The 17,418-nt window shown below is 40.0% G+C and overlaps 1 protein-coding gene across 3 annotated transcripts in view; it reads right to left on the bottom strand.

The window, feature by feature from the left end:
- Positions 1–209: 209 nt before the first annotated feature.
- Positions 210–17,418, bottom strand: part of CORIN (corin, serine peptidase) — a 238,116-nt gene continuing 220,907 nt past the window's right edge. For all 3 annotated transcript variants that reach the window (XM_056111214.1, XM_056111215.1, XM_056111216.1), the window contains exons 20-22: positions 11,267–11,538; positions 8,544–8,677; positions 210–2,179 (exon numbers count right to left, since the gene is read on the bottom strand). In XM_056111214.1, coding sequence (XP_055967189.1) covers positions 1,997–2,179; positions 8,544–8,677; positions 11,267–11,538 — 589 coding nt within the window. In that variant the 3' untranslated portion in view covers positions 210–1,996. The remainder of the gene's footprint in view (positions 2,180–8,543; positions 8,678–11,266; positions 11,539–17,418) is intronic.

Raw genomic sequence — 17,418 nt, 5'->3', positions numbered from 1 at the left:
CTCGATATGCCAAAAACAGTAACAATGATGGTCCTCATTCCCCTGACCCTGAAAGACTCCCAATATGCCATCAGGCTACACTAGCTACACAGGGACGAATGGAGATGTTACTGACACCTACGTGAGCAAATCGATGAACAACAGGGTGATAGTGATAGTGATAGTGATTGCTTTTCTGGAACATGCTCCGGGGTCATCCAAACAAAACATAAAGTGACATAATTTTATTTGTGATCAGAGCTACTGAAAATAAGTTCAATATGTACATATCACTGAACATAAATCGAGCCAAGCTAAAAGTTGTTACCTTAAGTACAAAATGACATTTGTTCTTAAAATTTCATACAGTTGTAATCACAATTTAATTGCTGGATTTCACATTCTCAACAGTTCATAAAAACTACAGAACAGGAGATAAATAACATGCAAAGTGTCATGACAACGTTTTGCATTTCAAGTATGAATATATATAGAAAAGAGTACAAAAATACATGTATGAAATTGCAGGTAGGCTCTGAGGAGCTGAGGCAATCCAAGATGCTGGTGGTTAGTAGGCAACCTACTTGTTCAAAGGCATTTACAAAAAAGAGCACCTGGCTAATTAAATTAGTATGTGTGAAGATTCATGTTTTGAAGACTTAGTGGGTAAAAAGAGTTTCACCACTAATTACTTCAGAAACTGTTGTGTGAAAAGTGTCCAGGAGCTTAAAAGCATTTTTTTAAAAAAAATATATTTATTGGCTTTTGAAGTCACACACAGCGATGCTCAGGGGTTACTCCTTGCTCTGCACTCAGGAATTACCCCTGGAGGTGTTCACGGGACCATATGGGATGCCAGGGATCAAGCCAGAGTTGGCCAGGTACAAGGCAAACACCCTACCCACAGAACTATGGTTCCAGACCCACTTAAAAGCATTTTTTTAAAGCACACTTATCAAGGGAAGATATGGTAATTACCATTGCTTCAAAGATATTGTAAAATTTTTCAAGGAAAAAAATTGCAAAATCTTGTACTCCATGCAAAATCTTAAGATGGTTTAAGATACATGTCTATGACTTTATTGATATGACAAATAGGAAAAATAAAAAATATTTCATTGAGGCCATGGTACAATTAATTTTTTTATTTCATCTCTTGAGTCTACTACAAATTCTTCTTTGTAAAATTTAATCTCATCTCTAATAATCTTGTAGGCAGAACAAAATATATCCCACAGGTATTTCTTTGTTGTGGCTGTCTCGGTCTTCTAGTTGATAATCAATAAACAAAACCTAATTATAAAAAAAGTTGCATGAAGAATTTTCTATAAAATTATGATCCTGATTTAAATTCAGCATGGGTAGTCCTATAACATCATTTGCTAATTGTTGAAGTCTAAAGTGTTTTGTATTTATGTCTTACTATTTTAGCTCCCTAAATAGAAGCAGCGTGGCTTTTTACCTCTGACCTCCGCTCAGAAGTTATTTAGCTTATGCAAACTTTTGAAGAGTGCTAGTAAATCATTTGAACATGTAAATTAGCTTGTACTTTTTAAAAAAAATCAAAGCAAATCTGCAATGATATTGAAATGTGTCACCACTTTATTTTGCTGGAAAAAGATAAGCTGCCAAAGATGAGTGAGCCTGAATCTCAGTGTCCTTTTTCTGATCAGATAAAAGAGAATTTTCTATACCTTGTTACCTGAGTGCCTGCCGTTGTCAAACTCTCTCCAGAGTTGATCATTTTATTCTACAGCCAAGATTAGATCTGGCAAAAGAACAAGCACTGTTTTGATTTTTTTCTCACTTTCACTGAACAGAAAATAAGAGGAATATAAAGTTGAGGGACAGAGTTGAATAAAATTAGACCAAAACAAACATGAACATTTGCAGCGCGCGGGTGAGCAGCTCTGTTCCCTATAAAGAGCTTCTGTATAACTCTGCAGGATGCGCTCCATAGTCGAGAAGGCCATTTACTTTGAGTATAGCCGGCAAATGTCTCCGGTGATCTTTAGAATTAATTTAGGAAAAAGGTATGGATGTATATTTGCCTTTGGATCCATTCGAGGAAGTATGACACATTGCTATAAACTCCAGGCCCCAGGACTTTGGAAAAGCAGATGGAGCCCCATGAAGTTAAACCAAACAATGTCCACTGTCCCCGAGGCTGTTCGCAAACAAGTGGTCCACCGCTGTCGCCCTGAAATGAACAGTGGTGGGTGTTAGTCATTGCTGTTTCAGAGTGCAAGGGCTCTGTGTTGTTCCAAGGGTACAAAAAAGCCAATCCCCACTCAAGCCACAAACTGGAAAATTTCACCCCAGCTTTCCTTTGTAGCTTATGTGGGGACAGTGCTTGTCACTATACAGATGTAACTTTCCAGGGGACATTCAAAACTGATCATCTAAAGTGTGAAAGTCTGGTGTAAAGACAATATTCTTTCTTTCTGTGGAATCTGAAGACATTTTTTGCATTTAGTTATCATTCATTTTTTATGTAGCAGAATTGATTTTTTTTAAATAATTGAATTCATTAACTTTGATTCATTTTATAAATCCATTAACTTTTGACCAAATTTTGCCAAAATGGAAAAAAGATTGCTTCTACCCATTAAACAATACTACAAAAATATTCTTTTTGAGGGAGGTGAAGAGTATACTTGGTGTTTCACAGGGACCATGTGGTTTTAGGGATTGAACTAGTGTCTCCCACATGCAAAGTTTGTGCTTCAACCCCTTGACACACCTGCCAGGTCTCCTAGAAAAATATCCTAAATAAATCTCTTCTTATAAAGTTCTTGCTACTTGAATGAATGCATCATGTAAAAAACATATACTGCATTTCCTGACTTTGTATGACTCATAACTAACATACTTCAGAGAAAAGATCACGTATCACTTAGTTCTAGTAAGATATTTCATTTATATAATCTATATTTTATCTCATATGCAGAGATTTTTATCCTTGAAATCTATGTTGTGGAATTGTACTTGAGTATTACTTATTATTTTGCCTACAAAAGTAGAACTATCATTTGCTAGACGTCAATGCTATATCTCAAAAAAAAGAAGAGAGAGAGATTAAGTTAGAGCGGTGTTTCTCAATATTTTTCCAACCATGACTCCCTTTTGACCTTGTTTCTTTCCTGCCCTCCCCCCCCTGCTTTTTTTACAAATTGGCCCCTGAGTCTTATGCCATGCCCACCCATTTATGTGATTTTTTTCATCTGTGGTCCCTTGGATATCCTAAGGGTTGACAGGAGACCACATGGCCCCTAGTTGAAAAACTGGATTAGAGAGTATATTCTGAAAGGCTTCAAAAAGGCTTCAAAAGTCTCCAAAAGACTATATTCTAAAAGGCTTTAGATTATTTTCTGTAATGTAAAAATCTCCGTATTTTCCGATTATAGAAAATATGGAAATATTTCAGTTCATGGTGGAAATATTCTTTTTCCTGCATTAATTTTAAACTTGGTAATTAAGGTCTTAATTTGACTGATACGTTCTTAGAAACCATCGTAAATTGAAATGACATATACTAAAGCCATATTCTCAGATAACGTTTCATTCAATGTTAGGTGAAATTCTTTTTTCTTTTTCAACAAAATGCCATTGTTTGTCACCTATTAGTTATTCCTGGGCTTTCCATTTGGAGATATTTGAGAGTCATATTAACTAAGCACTGCCCGCTGCCCGCTCAATTAATCCTTCCATGTTGAGAATATTAATATAATTACAATTATTTCCATTTTGAAGAAGATAAAAAATTGTTCGAAAAATTGTTCACAGGCAAAGGTAGAATTTAAGTCTGGTAGCACAATACCAGTTCTTTAACTACGAGGTTCCCTCCCTACAATTGTTAGAGGATATGGGAATACTCTTTTGTGCTCCAGGCTACTGTGGCAAAGGTGATCTTTATATGTATAATCTATAATATCACAAGCCTGAAAAATCCACACAGACTTTCAGCTACCAGGGACTAAGGGAATTGTTCTGCCCTAAAACCTAACGGAACTTTTTGAAAGCAAAATTTAGTGGAAACTTTTTTTTTAATTAGTGAAACACCATGAGGCACAGTTATAGACTTACAAATTTTTGTGCTTGGGTTTCAGTTATACAATGATCAAGTACCCATCCCTCCACCAGCGCCCATCCTCCATCACCATAGGTCCCAGCATCCCTCCCATCCCCCATCCTCCCCCATCCCACCCTGCTTCTGTGGCAGGGCATTCCCCCTTGTTCTCTCTCTCTCTTCTTTTGGGTCATGTGTTTTGCAAGAGAGGCATTGAGTGGCAATCATGTTTGGTCTATAGTCTACTTTCAGCACGCTTCTTCCACCCTGGGAAGATCCTCCCAACACCCTTTATTTGGTGCTCCCTTCTCTATCTGAGCTCCCTTTTCCCCTAGCATGTGTGGCTGGCCTCCAAGTCATGGAGCAAAATTCCTGGTACTAATCTCGGCCACTCCTTGGTGTTAGTCACCCATTTTGTTGCTGTATGTTCCCCCAGATGAATGCAATCTTTCTGTGTCTATCCCGCTCTTTCTGACTCATTTCGCTTAACATGATACTTTTCATGTAGTACCACTTGTATGTGAATTTCATGACTTGATCTTTTCTAACAGCTAAATACTACTCCATTGTGTAAATGTACCAAAGGGAAACTTTTTTTAACCAGATGTATTCCTAAAATATTTTCTCCTCTCTTTATAAAAAATAAGTTTTAAGATGATGCCTTATTCAGGCAGAGATATTCCTTATGCCAAAGAGTGATCAAAATGGAACAAGTTTACAAGGCCCTTCTCATTTCACATAAAAAATTGAATGACATCATTATTTAGCATGGGGTCTTTGCAAGATTCTGAGGTGGGAGCTACAGAGATAAAGAAAGCAAAAGCTTGGGTAACAAAAATATCTATAAAGAAAAGCAAAATCTTAGGACAGTAAATAAAGGAGTCTTCAAAGGAATTGTTTCCAAGTGAGCACGGCTGGAGAGGATCAAACATCTCCTTCCTGCGACATGAAAGTTAGGATCCGAGAGGCAGGTGAGCATTTGTTTGGTGACAATGAGAGATAAAGAAACAGTCAATTCAAAATAAAATGGAGATCATAACTTCAGGCACACGTTATCAGTCTACCGTTTTGTTACTCTGCCTCTTCCTGCATCAGTGTTGAGGTCAACATTGATTTTGGCTTCTGTATTGATCCCCAAGATTTCTGAAAACATAGTTATGTACAGCTTTTGGTGTGATGTGCTGTAGAAAGAAAATGATGGGTCTGGAACAAAATTTTAATGTAAGGGAAAAAAGCTATTTTTTTGGCTTTTTGGGTCACACCTGGCGATGCACAGGGGTTACCTCTGGCTCATGCACTCAGGAATTACCCCTGGCGGTGCCCGGGGGACTATATGGGATGCTGGGAATCGAACCCGGGTTGGCCGCATGCAAGGCAAATGCCCTACCTGCTGCGCTATCACTCCAGCCCCCCACAAAGCAATTTTTATAGTTCCTTTTTTCTGTGATATTCTTAGAGAACTTGAGAACATCTGGTATGCATTCAAGAGACCCAGAGCAATGAATTCCCTCTGCCTAGTATGACCTGTTGGACATGGGAAATCAAATGGACCTATGCTTGGAACTTCAATTCTATTTTTTTCTTGGACTGGAGCTTTGTTTTTTGGGGGTCATCAGGGCTATGTCCAACAGGGTATAAGGGTGGGGGAGAGTCATATGGGTCCAGGTGCTGGAAATCAAACTCAAGCCCTGCATGTGTTAAGCATTAGCAGTACCAGTTGTACTATCCCCACAGCCTTTGAATCCTTTTTGAAGGAATAACCTCCTACCCATTCCCTTAGTAATTACCAAAAGATGAGAGGCACTAGTTTTTAGCAGACCTCCAAATCATGTTGGGGAAAATTGTATTCACATTAATCAATGCTATTCGGATAAGGAAGAGGCTGAGTGGCTGGCTGGATTTGTGTTGCCGTGTGAGACCACCTAATCCCTCATAGCCTCATGAAGATGGCAGCACCTTTATGCTGGGTGATAGAGGAGAAATTACTCAACCTTTCTAGACCCTCATTTTTCAATCTGGAAAATAGGAAAAACAAGTATACCTTCCACCACGGGTGCCTGAAAAGATATAATGAATTATTATAAAAACATTTGGAGACCAAAAACTATCAGTGGCAGAGAGGGGATCCTGACCAGACTGTTCAGCCTACAAATATCCCAAGCTGTATTCATGTGGCTTCCCAACACATTTTTATTGACCTGCAAAAGCAAACCTGTGACCCCTGCATAAATTCCTCTTCCACTGCCCACTAGGAGGCAAAGGCAAGATGACCTCAGTGAGATTCTAAGCCCTCTGCCTCCCTCCTACCTATGACAACTATTTGCGGAATCCCCTGAGGCTATTTCCAATCTTCTTGAATCATCCATTCTGAAATGGACCATCAAAACCAGCTTTGTGGTAGGGCTGGAGAGATAGTATAGGAGGCCAATCTGGGTTCAATCCCCAGCATACCCCTGAGCCTGCCAGGAGTGATTCCTGATTGCAGAGCCAGAAGCAAGCCCTGAGTACTGCCAGGTGTGGCCCCAAAGCCCAACCCAACCCCCAAAACAAAACAAAAGAACTGTGGAGACATACATATAGTACAGTTAGGTTTTAGCACTTCCCTTCCATACAGCAGACCCAGATTCAATCCCTGGCACCACCTATAGTCCCCTGAACCCTTCCAAGAGTAATCTTTGAGCGCAGATCCAAATCTAGCAATAAACCCTAAGAATTGCTAAGGGTGTACAAACATCAAAAAATTGGGGGGAGGGGATTATGGTATGTTGAAATTATATATATGTATATATATGTGTATATATATATATTCTTGCATTTCTTCAATTCTAAAATGAGAAAAACTATTTGATCTACTCTAAAGCAGTGAAAGGTGCTTCATAGCAATGTGGCAAAGCCCATACTTAACACTACCAATCCCTGGCAACTTTACGTGAAATGATGGATAAGCAGTGTTTCTTCTAATCAGGTCACTGCATTCAGTGCTGGTGAGTGTTCTTTTCATTCTTCATCGCCTTACTATAAAACAATGATGTCGAACAAGACAGATTATTGAAGACTGCTCTCATTTAGATATGAGCATCTTTGATACTGTGCCTTTGTTTCCTTTCCTGAAAGTGCTGTATAATATCTAGTGAATGCTTATTAAATCAAAGCAAAAATGCTTTCCTGTGTTTTAAGCCAGCAAGCATTGAGCACTGCTGTAACCAGCAATCCAGTGCATCTAAAGGCGCATTTGGTGATCCTGGAGATCAAAATGGCAATTAAGTGTGTCATAGGCAGTGCCTGTGTGATCAACTCCTGAAACCAAGGCTGTTCAGTCACATACTCTGGAAGTTGGGACATTGTAGGTAATCCCCTGGTGGCTGAAAAGAAATCAAATAAATCTCCTTTAGTGTCCTCTGGCTTCCTGGGTTAGTCTCTTAAACCCATGGTTCCTAATACTAGCTTTTCTTAGAAACCTATTTGCCCTCCATTCAAGTGAGATAAACCAGAAAAACTTTAATTTGTATTTTGCTTGGGAGTGATAGCACAGCGAGCAGGGCGTTTGCCTTGCATGTGGCCAACCCAGGTTTGGTTCTTCTGTCCCTCTCAGAGAGCCCAGCAAACCACCTAGAGTTTCCCACCCGCACAGCAGGGCCTGGAAAGCTCCCCGTGGTGTATTTGATATGCCCAAAACAGTAACAACAAGTCTCACAATGGAGATGTTACGGGTGCCCGGATGCCCGTTCAAGCAAGTCAATGAACAACAGGAGGACAATGCTACAGTGCTACAGTACTTATTTGGGCCACACCTGACAATGCTCAGGAATTACTTCTGGACATGCTTGAGGGATGATATGGGATGCCAGAGGATCAAATCCAGGTTGGTTGCATGCAAGACAAGTGCCCTTGCGCAGAACTCTCTCTCCAGCCCCAGGATTAGAAAGTTTGGAATAGGGATTGCTGGAGCTCAACACAGGCCTAGTGGTTTGATGTTTGTCCCAATGATGCTTGGGGTTACTAGGATTATACCCAGTGGTGCTCAGGTATTACCAGCACTCATCTGGTGGTGTTTAGGGGGCTAGGGATCAAACTTGGGACCTTGAACATGCTAGACATGTACTCCACCGTTTGAACCATCTTCCTATGCCAGAACACTGAGTTCCCATCCTGGGGTGCTCTCTTGTTGTTGCTCCCCACAAAGTAAAGAAGCAAACGGTGGGTCTTAGGGGGAATTAGGGGAAATCAGCTGGAAATTGATACAAAAAGAAAACACTCTGATAATTAAACATTTGCTAATAAATAATATTCAAAAAAGGGGGATTGGGGATAGAGCACATGATGTGAACAGGCAAGTTCCAGCACTACATGACACCCCGCCACCTGGTCTAAAGCACAGCCCAAAGCAGCAGCTCCCACAACACTAAACAGCAAGCTCCCAGAAGGCCATGGGTGAATGCTCTGGAGTTTATAAAGAAGCTGTAGTCAGAGAGAATCTCCTCAATACCCAGCTCACCATGCAGGAGTCGACCGTGCCAGACTCGTAACCAGCACATATCATCCGGGTGGTGATGGTCTTCATGTCAAAGTATGACTGACACTGCTCCAGAGAAATAATGCGGACTTCTCCCTCTTGTAGCTTAAATGGCACTGGAGTAGATGTTGTTGTTTAAGGGAGAAAATAAAACATACAAGGAAAGTCAGGTTGGTGGGGGCAGGGGGGCGGAGAATGAAGTTATATATAAAATTATTATATTTTGTAGTAGAGAATCAATCAGAGGCTTTCTTTAAAATGTCACTTTAAAGATAGGGTTTGTCTGAAGTCAGATATTGCCAATTAGAAATGATCAGAGCAGCAACCTCATCAAACCCTTTTATTTATTGAGAAAACAGAGGCACAGCTTGTTTAAGCAGTTAATTCATAAGCCTTGGCCCTTACTTCCTTGCTTTTGTTAGATGGTGCATCAAAAACAATGATGACAGCAAGGAAAAGAAGAAAATCCTGCCAGAGTCTCAGCCAAGAGTTCTCAGCTCTGTGTCTACCAGATGTCGGTCCCTCTTCACCCAAGGACAAGAAGGGATGCTGTCTACAGTTTGAGTGTCTGAAGCTTTAATGCTAGAGGATATGACAGAGATGTTGAAAGGGTAAAAATCATCTCATCTCTTATTCTCAGCAGAGAGCATGTGTGAATCCCATGTTGCTTGTAAATTCTTAGAGTATAGCCATTGATTTCCTGAAGCAAGGCAGAATGAATCTTCTGTTTGCCAACCATACTAAAAAGCACTCATGTTTTTCCTATTAGATGGTGAGGGTGAAGCATTATGTATGTATACTGTCTGTTACTGGAAGATTCTTATTTGTAAATCAGTGTGAAAATAGTAGTGCAATTTTTGCAAGTTGGGGGGCCAGAGAGATAGTACAGGAGGTAGGGCGTTTGCCTTGCACGTAGTTGACCCAGGTTTCATTTGGGTTCAGTCTTTGGCATTCCTTAAGTTCCGACAAGCACCACCAGTAGTAATTCCTGAGTGCAAAACCAGGAGTAAACCCAGAGAATTACTGTATGTGAACCAAAAACAAAAGAGAGAAGGAAAGGAAGGAAGGAAGGAAGGAAGGAAGGAAGGAAGGAAGGAAGGAAGGAAGGAAGGAAGGAAGGATGCAAAGAAAGAAGAAAGAAAGAAAGAAAGAAAGAAAGAAAGAAAGAAAGAAAGAAAGAAAGAAGAGAGAGAGAAAAAAGCAGGCAGGCAGGCAGGCAGGAAGGAAGGAAGGAAGGAAGGAAGGAAGGAAGGAAGGAAGGAAGGAAGGGAGGGAGGGAGGGAGGGAGGGAGAAGCTTCCCGGATGTCAGAGGAGTATTTGGGGTGACTCCTCATATTCACTGTGTACCAGCCCCTGTACTTAGCACTCCCTTGACTAGTTGGCCTTAACCTTCATCACAATTCTAGGGACCAACAATTTCTTTTATTCACTCCACTAAACTAGAGTAGTGCATTCAGAGTCACTCAATTACACAAGTTAGTGATGTATATGTTGAAGTGTTGAAATAATCTAGGAAACCAAACCAATTAAATGCACTTAAGTAGGCATAAAGAAAACCAGTTTTCTCGAAGAATGAATTCCAACGCTGATTTGTCACACTGCAGACATATATAGTAAGTGTGTATGTTTATGCAATTGCTTGGAGTGTGATGTGGGGGTGTGGGAGGAAAAAATGTCAGGTTGAAAGATAATATATTTGGCTCTTAAAATATTGTACATTACAAATAGATCATACTGCAATATTAATGGTTGCTTTTAAAAATCAGGGTGACAGAAATGCTGACACATGTCTAAGATGCTTTGGAAGTTCTCACAGCAAGCTTTTCCAGAATCATTGACTTCTGTTAATCAACTGTCTCTTCTTTTCTCAGCCAATCATGTAGAAGAGAAACTCAACTTAGTGAGCAGCTTATCTGACTAAAGGTCAAGAAAAGAAATTATCCTTCAAATTGGCAATGGGAAAGGTGGCTAGAAGAATGTCAATATACAACAACATGCCTGCGAGGCTGGACATTTAGTTGCAGTGGCCGACAAGCAGTCACCGGGAAGATTGTGTTAATTGCATTCTTGTACTAAGCCTTGAGCATGTCAAGCACAGTCTATTGCAGAGACATAGCGAGGAGTGCAGCTGTTCAAATGCCTGTGTTGAGATTATCTAGCGGGACAAATTATTTCAATCCATTTAAATAGGAAGATAGCAAATTCGTTTTCTTTCTCAAAGGAAAGAACGTATAGACTGTGTCACCAGATGCCACTAAGACCAAATCAGAAGACCAGAATTGGAAATAGAATCATGCAACGGGTCTGTCTATAGCAGCCGAACTGCCTAACCCCTAGATAAAGTTACTGAGGAGCAGCCTGCAAACAGTGCAAATCACTAATACAGACCATTCAAAGCAGGGATTTCACGGAAAGATCTGACTCATACAACAGCTCCAAAGCACTGGTAATGGCTCCCAAGAGAAGGACTCTGAGGTGTGGAGAAGGAGCTTTGAGCATGGCAGGTTTATGTACGATGATGACATACTGACATTTATGATTTGCATAGAAGAGAGAGTGTGAATACAGTTGCCAATGATTTATCATTAGTGGCTAAACTTGAATTAGGGGAAAATGTGAAAGGATTGTCAAGGGCTAGGCAGGAACAGTGTGCTTCAGTAGCATGCTAAAGGTGGGTGCTCCTGAGGACCCTGGCTTCGCTTACTTTTGTTGCCCATGTGTCCCCAGCCTGTGATATAGCAGTAAGTATCAGGCTCTAACAACTTCTCCATGCTGGGTAAGCAGACAGGCCTGACATAGCTTGTTTCATTGATGTCTTCACTGAGCTCAACTATGCTGATGTCATAGTCCACCACCACTCGACTGTAGCGCGGGTGCAGGATGATAGTCTTCACCAGGCGGGTCTGCATGAACGCCGATGGGTGGTCAAGATTGTTGATGCCAAATACTACTCTCCAGAGGGCAGCATTCTCTCTCCTGAAAAATAAAATTCAAGGACAATTGGTTGACATCGTAATCCTGGATTTATTTTTTTTTTATGTACAGGTGCTTTAAAAACAAATCTTTTTGTAAATTCTGACTCTTTTCAAGTCCTTCTCCAACTCACTTATTTATTGTATTATCTGAGCCTTTCAAACATGAGTATTGTTGTAGAATATAAGTTAATTTTCAAGAAAAAGTCTAGAGCTTTAAAACGCCGCCCATAACTTTCAATGGTAAGCCATAGATTTCATTGTTTCTGAACAATAAAATATTTTAGCTAAGCCCCACCTTAAAGCACTTTCTTCTTTGGTTGGGGGGAAGATAGTATAGCAGATAAGGCACTTGCCTTGCACATGGCCAACTCAGGTTCGATCCCTGGCATCCAATATGGTCCCCCAAGAATCATCATGAGTGATTCCTAAGTGCAGAGCTAAAAGTAATGCTGAGCATTGCCAGTGTGATTTCCCCCAAAAAATGTGTTTAAAAAAATAACACTTTCTTCTTTTAATTTCCAGAACTCTCCTTGATCCACAATTTTTTAAAATTTAATGGTTCCTTCCCTCTCACTCTTCTCTGTAGAACCTTCTTAGTAGCGCTGTCCTCCCATTGTTCGTTGATTTGCTTGAGTGGGCACCAGTAATGTCTCATAACAAACTGTGAGACTTGTTGTTGCTGTTTTTGGCATATCGAATATGTCATGGGTAGCTTGCCACACTTTGCCATGTGGGCAAGATACTCTTGGTAGCTTGCCGGACTCTCCGAGAGGGGCGGAGGAATCAAACCCAGGTAGGTTGCACCCAAGAAAAACATCCTACCCGCTGGGCTATAGCTCCATTCCAGCTTCTTAGTGCGTTCTCAATATCTATGTTGAAGAGTCCCAGGGTTTAACCTACAACATTCTTGCTCTGTGCTAACTAACATCCTCAAAGATTTCATCTAGCTCAGTGGATTCAAATACCAAATACTGGGACCAGAGAGATAGCTCAACAGGCTGAGCACATGCTCTGAAAGCTGAAGCAGGGGCTGGAGTGATAGTACAGTGGATAAGGTGGGAGTTTGCTTTACATGCGGCCAACCCAGGTTCAATTCTCAGCATCCTATATGGTCCCCTGAGCACTGCCGGAGTAAGGAGTAATTCCTGAGTGCAAAGTCAGGAGTAACCCCCGTGCATTGCCAGGTGCGATCCGAAAAGAAGAAAGAATGGAAGGAAGGAAGGAAGGAAGGAAGGAAGGAAGGAAGGAAGGAAGGAAGGAAGAAAGAAAGAAAGAAAGAAAGAAAGAAAGAAAGAAAGAAAGAAAGAAAGAAAGAAAGAAAGAAGAAAGAAAAGAAGCTGAAAGAGTCATTAAATCTTGATACTGCTATATTACAGGCTGGAGGCACACAGTTAACAAAAATAAACTAAGCCAGGGTTCTCAGGAGCACAGATCTTTCAGCATGCTACTGAAGCACACTGTTCCTGTTTAGCCCTTGGCAATTCTTTTCCATTTTCACTTAACCAGTGCCAGCACAGCTACAGAGAGAAAGGAACCAAGAAACTCAAGCTTCATTCATTGTTTATAGGACTGGAAACTGGTTCAAATTCTATGGGAAAAAACAGGGTCTTCAATAAAAATTAAAATAAATTACTCAGCTTTAAAGAAAAATGAAATTTTGACTTTTTCTGAAGCGATAGCACAGCAGGTAGGGTTTGTCTTGCATGCCTCCACCCCTTCTGGAGAGCCCAGCAAGCTACCAAGAGTATCTTGCCTGCACGGCAAAGCCTGGCAAGCTGCCCGTGACCTATTCGATATGCCAAACACAGTGACAAGTCTCACAATGTTACTGGGCCTGCTCGAGCAAAATCGATGAACAACGGGAAGACAGTGACAGTGACAGTGACTTTTTCTATAAGTGGGACTAGAGGTTATCAAAATTAAGTTAAGTGAAATAAGTCAGAAGGAGAAAGACAAATATGAGTGATCTCACATATAGATGGTATAGAAAGAAACAAAGCAAAAGGAATAGACAATGATGAAGGCAAACCTTAACAGGACTGATATTTCCAAGCACGTTTAGATGGGTGGATAGTAGTGAAGGGGTACTGTCATTTTGCTGGTAAACCTGATGATGTAACACCTGTACTCCTAAAACTATAAGCATTCATACTTATAAGCCATTGTTAGCTCAACAAAAATCAAATAAAAAAAAATACCATCCGTATCTTGGTCCATCCTAAATGCTGTCCTCTTCCTTTAGTTGCAGATCAAACACCCAACTATATATTCAACATGCTTGATATAGCTGAGCTATTAGGGCTTACCATATATTTGGCACTGTTCTGGGCATTCATAATTCATATTACAGTTACTTAGTACAACCACCAGTTACGTGGTTGAATTGTCTCTTCCTCTTAAACCAATATTGACTTTATTAAGCAAGTTTTCACACTCCAGTTTTAACTATATTCTGAAACTTAACATTCTTTCATGGCTTAATCTAAATCTAATAATAATCTAACAATAAACTTTAACCTAAGCTACCCTCTCTCCTACTATTGCAGTGGCCTTACAAATAGCACCTCTTCATCTACTCATTGCTCAGGGGACCACATGAAGGGCTGGAAATCAAACCAGGCTTAGCTGCATGCAAGGCAGGTGCCTTATCCCCTGTATTATCTTTCTGGGCCCCCTTATAATGTTCTTATTATGAAAAAAATTCAAAATGTTGAAACTTTGGGAAGTTTGTTGTTGGAGTGGGGGTGGTAAAGTTCATCCCATCATTTTGATTCTTTAGCCTTCTTGAGTTCTTGAACTAAAATTTACTTTTAAAAAAACCTCTTCTATATATAATTTTGGCATATTCGATATGCCAAACACAGTAACAACAAAGTCTCCAATGGAGACGTTACTGGGCCCGCTCGAGCAAATCGATGATCAACGGGAGGGCCTTTACCTTTTACCTTTTATATATAATTTTATGCAAACATTTTCCATTATTAAAGAAAGGCAATTTTGGAATGATTAAACAAAAATTTATATCATTCTTTGACTATCTATAAATAGGTAGATATGGAGATACATAACAATTTCTTTGTGCCAATTATGTGTTAGAAATTATAATAAGCAAGAAAGACATGATTCATGTTACAAATTTTAGCATTGAATAAAGATGAACAATGAAACAATTATAACAAAATGCAAGAAGTGTGATCTCATGAGCATTATAGAATAACAATATGTATGAACTATTTTCATTAAAACCATCACTGAAAAATCATACTTTACTTTGTTTTTTCTCTATCTTGACCTTCCTCCTTTCTTTCCTCATTTTCTTATTCTTTCCTTCCCACTTCCCTTACTCCTTCCTTCCCTCGTTCCTTCCCTTTCTTAGTCTAGAGTAAGTCTTCTAAGTTTTATCCATTAGTGACCATTTTTTTTTCTTTTGGGGTCACACCCAGCAATGCACAGGGAATACTCCTGGCTTTGCACTCAGGAATTACTCCTGAGTGCAAAGGGACAATATGAGATACTGGAAACCGAACCCAGGTCAGTCGCACACAAGGCAAAGCTGTACCCGCTGTGCTATTGCTCCAAACCCTAGAGGCCACTTTTATCCCTAAAATTTTGACATGACTCTAGTACACAAGTATATAAATATGCCCTGGTGTACAAAATAGTCATGCAACTAAAATGTTTATTGATAAGAAATCACAAAGAAATTTATTTTGAAACACTTAAAAATGTTTTCTCTTAACTCACATCCAATTACATGACCTTGTATAGGGTCATGACCCACAATTTAAGAGGCTGGAGTCAAGGAAACTTAATGAATGACCATTTGACAAGTGCTGTAATTACTTGTTATTATATTAAGACACTGGAAATCAAACAGTCATTTGATTTTTGCTTATTTGAATAGCTTCTTGCCCTTGAACCAAAACTACTACATTTTGATTTTAATACACAATCTCAAATATCAGCCTTAATCCTAGATTTCAAAAAGTTAAAAGAGAAATAACAACAAAAAAATTCTATGGGAGGGATGGGGTGAGGGGAGGTGGGAGGGATGCTGGGATCATTCATGGTGGAGGGTGGACACTGGTGGAGGGATGGGTACTCGATCAGTGTATGACTGAAACACAAGCAGGAAAACATGTAAATCTGTAACCGTACCTCACGGTGTTTCACTAATTAAAAAAAAAATAGGGGAAAAGAGCTAAAAAAAAAAAAAGAAAGAAATGTGAGATTGGGTACATTTTTAATATGTTTATTGAGCAATAATACTTCTTCTTTTTTATCCTTTAAAAAAATTCTAGAGACACACACAGAAATCTTGGACCTGAACAACTTGTGGCAGAGATGGTCCGGGACTTTGCAATAGGCCTTCTCCACTGGGCCACTCCAGACAGGGGTAGGCACCGTCCCAGCGCCTGCCTGCTATGAGCTCCAGCAATCTCCATTTTCTAGAAGCCAGCAAGAAGCACCAGCTCCCATGTGGCCATGATTCAGAGACACACACAGGAATCTCGGACCCGAGCAACTGTGGCATAGATTTCTTCAGACCCTAATTATTAAAATCTTAGAATTCTTTAGAGCTCATGGCCATGCAACTTTATATTATATCAATAACAAGCAATAGAAAACACATTGTCTAGCAATTGTATTTTCAGCAGGTATGAGGGGAGTTATGACTGGTCTTGAAATATTGAAGGTAACTAAAGTAGGAAAAGAATACTTTGCAAATTGTCTGCCACACAGGCAGGGGGAGGAATGGGGCGGGGGGGGGAATACTGAGGATTTTGGTGGTGGAAAATGTGCACTGGTGAAGGGAAGGGTGTTTGGTAACTGTATGATCAAAGTTCAAACATGAAATTTTTGTCACTGTATCTCACGGTGAATTAATTAAAAAAATTCTAGATTTAATTACTACACTGACATCAATCCAATTATAACCGTAAAAAAATGTGTCAACTAAACTGCTAATAATTATTGACTTTTACCTATCATATTGTTACATGAACTATTATGTCCTTATGTCCTTAAAGAAAAACATATTAAGTACACAAAAAATTATGATACTTCCTTTATTTAATGGGACTATTGTTCTTGGCTGAGAACTCAGTTTGAGTAGGTTGGGGAGGATGGGAAGTGGAACTGGAAATAGTAACAGTAGGAGACTCTTAGGAATTTTACTCTGAATATTTTCAAAAATGGAGAAATAGTTGAAGATGATGCAGAGTCAAGAGAAGGAGGTTCCAAGAATAGCAGAGATAAGGACCAGGAGGTTTGCCCATGCCTTGGAAGCCAGCCTCACATGCTGGGGGGAAAGGCAGCTCAGATAGAGAAGGGACCACCAAGTAAAGGGTGTTGGGAGAACCCACTCGGACTGGAAGATGAGTGCCGAAAGTAGACTAACAATATGGCCTAACACTATGGCCACTCAATAGCTCTTGCAAACCACAACACCTAAAAGGAAAGAGAACAAAAGGGAATGTCCTGCCACAGAGGCGGGGTGGAGGGTGTGGGATGGGGTGGGGTGGTGGGAGAGATATTGGGATCATTGGTGGTGGAGAATGGGCACTGGTGGAGGGATGGATATTCGATCATTGTATGACTGAACCGCAAACATTAAAGTTGTAAGTATGTAACTGTACCTCACAGTGATTCACTAACAAAAAGTGAAAAAAAAAAGAGAGAAGGAGGTTCAAGTTAGTGGTATTAAGGCAGATTTTCCAAAATAAAGAACCAAATAGGGGGAAAATTGATGAGGCAAGATAGAAATAAAACGAATGACAAAACCAACTGTGAACAACAGGCAGACATCATGAGCTATTTCTTCTAGAAGATAAAGAGAAAACCTTGAGGATACAACAGGGGCCAATAACGCTAAGTGATC

Source organism: Sorex fumeus, unplaced genomic scaffold (assembly GCF_029834395.1).
Source record: "Sorex fumeus unplaced genomic scaffold, SorFum_2.1 ptg000013l, whole genome shotgun sequence".
NCBI classification, from domain to species: domain Eukaryota; kingdom Metazoa; phylum Chordata; class Mammalia; order Eulipotyphla; family Soricidae; genus Sorex; species Sorex fumeus.
The sequence above is the reverse complement of the archived record's forward strand: the minus strand, read 5'-3'. Positions and strand labels throughout refer to the sequence as shown.